This window comes from Lathyrus oleraceus, chromosome 1 (assembly GCF_024323335.1).
Source record: "Lathyrus oleraceus cultivar Zhongwan6 chromosome 1, CAAS_Psat_ZW6_1.0, whole genome shotgun sequence".
Lineage (NCBI taxonomy): Eukaryota > Viridiplantae > Streptophyta > Magnoliopsida > Fabales > Fabaceae > Lathyrus > Lathyrus oleraceus.
Window position 1 is genome coordinate 445,567,251 of NC_066579.1, and position 8,955 is coordinate 445,576,205.

The 8,955-nt window shown below is 27.6% G+C and overlaps 1 protein-coding gene across 1 annotated transcript; it reads right to left on the minus strand.

The window, feature by feature from the left end:
* Nucleotides 1-3,193: 3,193 nt before the first annotated feature.
* Nucleotides 3,194-5,711, minus strand: LOC127082155 (L-type lectin-domain containing receptor kinase VII.1). The gene has a single exon (XM_051022381.1). It carries the CDS (start codon nucleotides 5,470-5,472, stop codon nucleotides 3,403-3,405), a length of 2,070 nt encoding a protein of 689 aa, XP_050878338.1. The 5' UTR covers nucleotides 5,473-5,711; the 3' UTR covers nucleotides 3,194-3,402.
* Between the last annotated feature and the right edge of the window lie 3,244 nt (nucleotides 5,712-8,955).

Here is an 8,955-nt window from a genome sequence, read left to right on the forward strand (position 1 = left end):
GATAGTTCTGTAATGACATCAAAAATAAGATCACGAGTTTGAATATGTGACATCATAATTATTTATTTTTAAGAGATAAATTTTAATTATTAAACTACTTAACAAAAATATATTATTTATTTGTGTTTTTTATAATATAGTAATATAAACGACTTGCTAATACTTATAAATTATCAATTATAAAAAAACTAAAATTGATATTATATTAAAAGATTAATGGTTACATAAGCTTTTAGTTATAATTGAAACTACACTATGACCGACACGATGCCCAATGCAAAATTAATTTTAATTTATTTTATATTGAGTTTTAATTATTTTAAGTTTTTCTTAATAACTATAGTCAATATATTTTATATTATATTAATTTACTATAAATTTCTTTTGACAAACACAATCAATTTTCTTTTGAACAACAATAGATTAATAATAAATAAATAAAATATATATGCTTCTAAGTTAAGGAGATATATAAGATTTAGTTTTGAAATTTTAAATAACTATTATAAGATATGATTAATGGTTTATATGAAAATTTTAATGATATGAATCCATGTGATAAATAGATACAAATTAAATTAAATTTATTTGGTATTGAGTTTTAATTATTTTATAATTTTTTATAACTATAATCAATATATTTATATTATAATAATTTATTATAAATTTATTTTGATAAAGATAATCAATGTTTTCTTTTGAAGGAATAAATTTCAAATAAAAAAGATTGTATATGCTTATAAGTTGAGAATGACATATAAAATTTAGTTTTGTAAATTTGAATAACTATTAAGGTATGATCAATTATTTACTTTTTCATTTGATTTCATATTTTTTCCATACTTGTATCTATTTTAGATATTTTAAATTGTAAAATTTAGTTTTGAAATTTAAATAACTATTAAAGGTACACAATATTTTTCTACATATATAATTTTAAATTGTAAAATATAAGTAATTTATGTGATGCGCAATTTTTTTTTTATTTTTGAAATTTATAAAATAAATTTTATTTTTATTTTATAGAATTATATTAAAAAATGTTTTAGTGAGGATTTATATGATATTTTTTATAATTTGTTTCAATAGATATAATAGTTGGTGAAACTCATTTCCTTTTATTTTATAGAATTACAATAAAAAATATTATAGTGAGAGATAAATGTTTAACTAATATTTTATAGAATTTTTAATTTATTTTCTTTTTTGTTTGGCTTTTTGTCCAACTTGCTTAATAAGTCTTCATTTGATTATCTTATAGTTTTGTTAAATTTTAAAATTGTTAAAGTAAAATTTTAAATCTTATTATATAAAATTATAATAATAAACAATTAGTAAGAATTTGTATACGAAGTAATTGTAAGACAAATACAAACCATATTTTCTAAAGTTTATGAAAATAACACAATTTTGCGTTTGTCATATAATTATTTTAGTTTTATGAGAAAGAAATAATTGTAAGACAAATATAAATAATATATTTTTTTAATTTATAAAAATAACACAATTTTACATTTTGTTAGAATTCGAACTTGTAATAAATAAATATGTATTTTTTTTAAAAAAAAATAAAGAAGAGTTGTAGAATATAGCGAATAATAATTTAGATTATATGATAAAAAATAATTGAAGTGTCATTTATCTTAGACCTTTGTTGTAATATTATAATAGATAAGGGTGATTTATCTTAGAACTTTGTTGTAATATTATAATAGATAAGGGTGATTTAGGTATTTATGTTTTATTAGTATGTAATTTTTATTTTAATAAATTATGTTATTTAGTCATATAGATATATAAATCCTAGTCTTTTTTTTATTGACTTAATATCCTTTTTTATTCTGAATGTTAATTTTGATGTTCTTTTTAGTCTTTTAATTTTTAAAAATTTATATTGATCTCTTAATTTTTTTAAATATTCCATATTAATCATTCTTATTTAATTAGGGATGGAAAAACTCAAAAATTAATCGTTAAATTCATTATTAATTATACGAAAAAGATTAATATAAATCTATTTAAAGGATTTATATAAATCTATTTAAAGTTAAGGGAGAAAAATGAATCACAAAATTATCATACTGAGAAAAAAATATATTAAATTTTTTTCATCTCTATTGTCAACGAGCTTAATTGACACAATGTGACATTTCCAACTGCTCATATGATTTTGTTGTCACTATTTGTTTCCTTACTCACTTAATTGATTGATTTTATTGATTTGTTTCTCATATAATTCATTGAATTTGTTTGTATTTAAAATTTTAGAAGAGTAATAATAACTTAGGTAAAAATATTCTCTTCAATCTATGTTCAAATCAAAGAATAAAAAATGTGGTTATCATATCTACTAGTATGTAATAAAAAAAAAAATTAAAAGAAAAAAGTTGCAGAATTATGTTGATAAAACTTCGGTAAACCCATCCATAAACAAGATGAAGTAAGATATCTAAAAGAGTTAAAAACATGAGATAAATTTCATAAATTTTAGTGGAATAATCACATTAAAATTTAAAAGATACAAGTAAAACTAATTTTGTAAGCATAAATATTCATCCTTTAAAAGAATGTAAAATACTTTATATTAGAATATAAATCTCAATATAAAATCATGTTTAAATTTAAAAGTTACATTTACTTGAATTAATTTTTATGACAAAATCAATTATACTCAAAAACAACAAAAGTGGCAAAATCAATTTTACATATATAATTAAGTATGGTATTTCAAATGTAAAACCAAACATCAGTTTATCATTTTTTTCAACCATTCTAGTATTATATTCTACACAAAGAAAAAAATTTTAAAAATCTTAAATCGAATAATATATAATCTAAATATTTATCTTAAAATTCAAATTCGTGAATTCGTAAGATTGAATTAGATTTAATTTAAATAAATGAAAAACTTCATGTTTTCTGTTGCATAACCACTGCAGTGGTAGAAATTTGGCAATTCCCCACAAAAATGAAACCACGAGATGACAACTAACTAGATTATTAGATAATATTCATGATATGGCAAGTGGTATGTCCAAACCACCTCGTTGACAATTCAACATATTCTTGTGATTTTAATTCTCATCTTACAATTGAATATGACAAAAATCTACTTACTTTCATAAATGTTGTTTGAAAAATCAACAATAGCTGCCTAGACTTGGGTCAAAAATTGAAGAATGAATCAAGCATATCACATCAAAATCAATACTATTCATAAATAACATTAAACTCAAACACATCTGATACAAACTCAAACACAAACACAAACACCAGAAGCATCAGAGACAAACGCTAATATTTACGTTAAGCACGCAATATATATTTGATCCGAACTATGAGCGTCATACATATACACTCCATTTAACTCCAACAAACTTTTTTTTTATTCATGACAAAGATTCACCTACCCTCAACTAAAGATCCAGACCAAGTAACAGATGTTGATGAAAATTGAGGAATATCTTGAAAAGTTGGGTGTGAAGCATAACTAAAATACAGAGAATACTCATGCAAAACATCTCTTGATTTCAATTGTTGCAACAAACTACTATCCACATTCTCTGACTCTTCACCTCCCTCATTCCTCCCTTCCAAAACATTCACCACTTGTCTCATACTTGGCCTAGATTTAGGTTCAGGATAAGCACACAACAAACCCAAATGCAACACTCTCTCCAATTCTTGCAAACTAAACTCACCTTTAGCCTTTAGCCTCTCATCAAGTGCACACACAAGCTCCCCTTGTTCCAAAAGCTTCCAAACAAACTCAACCAAACCCGGTTTACCTTCTTCTAACGGTCGCCTTCCACATATGACCTCCAAAATCAAGATACCGAACATGTAAACATCGGTATGAGTCGAAGCTCGACCGGTTTTGATCACTTCAGGAGCCATGTAACCGACCGTTCCGACCAACTTAGTCGTTCTAGCTACTTGACCATGGTTTTGCAGTCTAGCTAAACCAAAATCACCTAACTTTCCATTCATATCTTTGTCAAGTAAAACATTGCTAGCTTTAATGTCTCTATGTACCACTTCCACTTCCCATCCTTCATGCAAATACAAAACAGCATGAGCCACATCTTTAATAATCCTTATTCTATCTTCAAAACTCAACATCTTACTCTCATCATCACAATCAAAATCAAAAAACACTCTCTTATCTAAACTTCCATTTTCCATATAGTCATAAACTAACAAGAAATTTCCAGCATTTTTCTTGCACCAACCTCTTAATCCTACTAAATTCCTTTGCTTTAACCTTCCAAGAGTTGAAACTTCTGCAAGAAACTCTCTCATTCCATTATTCTCATGAGAAATGTTCTTCACAGCAATCACTACTCCTCCTCTTAAAACACCTCTATAGACTTTTCCATTTCCACCAATTCCAATCACATTCTCCTCAGAGAAACCTTTTGTGGAAGCTTTAACTTCTTCATATGACATTCTATGTGGCCAATACTCCATCTCCCAATCTTCCATTTCACTTCTCTTTTTTTCTCTCTTTCTCTTCTCCTGAACCAAAAACAGTACCAACAAAACCAAAACACAGACAATAAAGAAAACTCCTACACTAAACCCTGCAACAAACCGTTTCGACTCAAAAATTGAATCTTTTGGAAGAACAAAAGAGGGTAAACCAATAGTAATAATCTCATCACTGAATGAAAAATTTGTATTGCTAAAACTCCAAGCTAAAATTTTATGACTTTGAACTAATTGCCCGGTTGAGCTAGTAAATCCAACAAACATCTCATCTTCAAAAACTTCAGATAAATTGAGAGAAACATTTAACAAAGGTTTAACAGGTTTTCTCATACCCAATTTTGCTATGGTAACATTAATCAAAGAATCTTCATAATCAATCCAAACTTGATAATTCTCACCATTATTCAGCACCAGTTTCTTAAAAAACTGATCTTTTCCACTTCTTGTATCATCACGCCAAAACCCGGCATCATGTGAAACAACAGACGTGAGAGAATTTATGTCTATTCCAACATGGTTGTCGTTGATGTCTTCGAATTCCTGGTTCATGAAAACATCAAACTCAACGCCGAAAACATGGTTATTTGAATCTCCGTTATTAGTAAGGTTAAAAAGACCAAGATGCTGAGCTGAACTTGTTCCTTGGATTCCTTTGACCGGTGTGAAGATGAAAACTAAACCATGGCCCGGAAGTGTGTCTTCGAAAGGTGCCATGGAAAATACGAAGGAAGTGGAGAAAGGGTAGACATAAGAAGAGTTTTTTGTTGGGATTTTTTTAGGGTAAAGAGCACGACCAATGGAGAAAGATTGATGATGTGTGAGTGTTAGGATTTGAGAATCAATGGTGGAGTTTCCAAAGAGTGAGATGTTTGAAGAGATGAAACGGTTGAAGATGAAGTCAATGGCAGAGATTGAAGTGAAGATAAGGAAGAAAGTTGATGAGAGAAGAAGAAGATAAAGAGAGTTTTTGTGTGGGAGCATGGTGAAAGTGTGTGAAAAAACAAAAACAAAAAAGATGAATGGATTATAGACAGAAACATAAGCAACTATGTTTGGTCAATTATTTGTGCTAAGCGATTAGATTTTGTAGTAAATGATGTTTATACAAAAATAGTAAAATAAATATGTTGACTAAGGATTAAAATTCATTAAAAATGGATTAGTGGCCAAGTTTTCTTGCTTAGACAAAATCAAACCAAAGACTACCATATGCCATACATCACCATATAGAAGACAAACACCTTCCACTACATGTTAGTTCAACTCTTATGATTTTTCGAAATCGAGTATAAATATGTATTAATCTTTTGTTTAAGAATATTGGGAACCTAAGACTCTTTTTGAAATTGTTGATTGGATTAGATTGTCAATCTATATTTGATAATGCAACTAGGAATAGAGTATATGGTCATTGATGTAGATTTATTAAAAATGTTACACGAGTATTTATTAGTTGAAAGAGAAGGTTATGCATTTCATCTTAAGTGTAAGTGTTATATTGTATTATAGTTAAAGTTTGATATAATTTTTTATATAAAATTGGTTTGGAAGATGAAAAGTGTTCTTCTATATCAAATTTTTTTAATATACTATAAATCTTATCCTATTGAATTTGGTGTCTGGCTATAAATAGTGGGTGATTCAAATTAATGGAATTTAATTTTTTTCAATAAATCCTCGTAGGCTCAACACTATTGGACTTCATGAATATATGTAAATAGTGGTGTAATATCCTAGTTTTGTTTCATATTTTTTATTTACTTTAAGTTAAATATTACCTAATTTGAAAATCTAAAAAAATATTCTAAGTATATTACATTCATAATATGTCATGCATCATTTCAAATTCATTTATTGCAAGTTAATTCTATCAAAGTCAATTAAAAGTCAATCTTTGATCATTTGCATAATTCTATGGTTGCATCATTCCAAGTAAATTTTTATCATTCATCATATGCATTTTGCATTATTCAAAGTAAAAAAAATTAACAAAAATAATGTTAAAGCTGACTAAAATATTCAAGTCATTTTGCATCATTTTTATTTATTGCATGCTTGCATAAAAAGTAAAAATAAAAAAATAGTAAATTTCATGGGAATAAAAATCGAGCCAATTTTCTCATTACATTATCATTTTAATTCATTTCATTTTTTATTTGATCATCCACGATTCATTTCAAAAGTCAAAGAAAAAGTTAAGATTTTGGGTATAAAAGGTAAAAAAATGATCACACTTGTTTTGTCTGGCATACCCTAAATTTTATCATAGGATTTTTAAGTTTTCATTCATCTGCATCACCATATCATGACTATTTCATTTGGTCATCCATTCATCGGTCAAAATCATTCATCAGGGCTTAGAAGGGAAAGTCAAAGAGTTTGACATTTTCCCATCTGGTCCTTCATTCATAGTTCATCGGCATATATTTGATCAAAGAACAAAGAGTCAAGAGTTTGACTTTTTGACTTTGTTATTTTTCATTTGCATTGTGACACGTCCGCAAGTGGACGGAAATATCGTAGTAGTATAAAAGATTATTGAACCCATAGAGACTGAATATCAATCTATTGTTGCCTACTGTTGTTATGTAAATCTAAGGTGATGATTAATAGTTTTAAGTGGAAAGGAATTAAACTAAGTTGTAAAAACGATTTATATGACGGGAAACTAGAATATTGCTCTCGTCGACCTCTAGCACTCATTTAAATTATTAATTATAATTAAGTTCGGACAATATTTTCTCGTAAATAAAATGAATTAGTTTAAAGGCTTAAATGGTTTGTTGGTCCCTATAAGTTAATGTGTTTTAAATTTGGTCGCTAAATCTTCTTTTTGTCAGAGTCCTTATATATCCTTTCTTGATTAAGTTAGTCCCTGATGTTAGAAGTCTGTTAAAAAAATTATGAGATGTTTAACGTTGCTGACGTGGAAATGATTTATATGTTCTTTTGTTTAATAAATTACACACGTGGAATACTTAGTGATGAGGGGTTAAAAAGGAAGACTAAATCCAAAAATATATATTATTTGATTCATCTTCTTCCTCAATTCAAATCATATTCTGCAAATTCTTCCTCTCCATACTGCAATAGTGTTAAGGCCGTTGGACATTCATCCATGGTAACATCATCAGTATGTAATTGCTCTGAGTCTCAAAACCAAGTTTGTGATTGCAATAGAGCAATGAGGATGTTAATCTCAAATTAAATTGAAAACCCTAAACGAAGATTCTGAAAATGTTCAAATTTGAGTGTGTCTATTTTCAAGCTATTCATATGGGATGATGAACTAGAACACAACACTTCAAATGAATCCAAAAATTTAGTCGGTTGCACTTGCACAGAGGTAGTGCATGATTTAGGTTGCATCATTAAAGACCTTGAAGCAAAGAAAAAAGAGAAGATGAAATTAAAGTTGTAAAACAAAAGGAAGAAGGCCAATTCGTTTAAGCTTTTGTTGATTGTATCATGGTGTTTGTTCTTTACTTACCAGAAATGATAGCGATAATGATGTTCATGATGTTTGTATTTTGTTTTTTGTTTTAGTACCTAAAAGAAGGATAATTGTCTAATATCGTCCTTGTAATGTTTAGTATTAAATGGATAAGAACCTTTGAAATTAATGAAGTTTGTCCCTCTATGTTTGTGACATTTTAGTTTTCATCCTTGTTTCTTAATGATTTGTTAGTATTTCATTCCTCTTTCGTAATGATTTGTTTGTATGTTATCCACGTATGTTTGTGATTTGTTTGCACAATACTATAGTACATTTATTCATATAGATAATATAATGATGGTTCATGTCTTAAAATAACATAAAGCCAGTAGGCATATAAATTTGTCTCAAAATACAACAAATACACACCATAACAAAGTATCATACTATAACAAAATACATCTTGACATTACCATAACAAAATCTACCATGACAAAACCATAATAAAATGCTTAATTTCTACACGTCCATAGGTTGTGATGGACCACTTCCTCCTCCTTTGAGTTTTTTTGCATTTAAGGACCTTTGTCCTATCACTTCTACTTAACTACAATTTCCTTGAAACTTTTGGTTTGATTGACTTCTTCTTTTGCAAAAAAAAATATTATTATAGTTGAAACAGGTACAACACATGCATAGGGTAAATTCATTATCAAATGGTTTAATAAACTCAACTGGTTTTAGAACTTTAGGAGTAGTAGAAACAAGTGCAGCATGTACTTCATCAATTATTGGAACAGGTGCAGACAATATATAGTCTGGTGTATAAAGTATTATATCAGAGTCAGTCTGTGAAGATGTAACAGGTGCATTATGATGAGCTTATGTAACAGGTACACTCTGAGTTGATGTAACATGTACACTCTGAGGCGATGTAAAAGTCTCAACAAGGTTTGGTTGAGTCTGAGTTGCCTCAAATACTCCTACAAGATTTGCATCAAGCATATCGAACTCAGGGTCAATTTCAA

Excerpts from the sequence above, each read along its gene's own strand:
- LOC127082155 (XM_051022381.1), bottom strand. The coding sequence starts at position 5,472 with ATGCTCCCACACAAAAACTCTCTTTATCTTCTTCTTCTCTCATCAACT.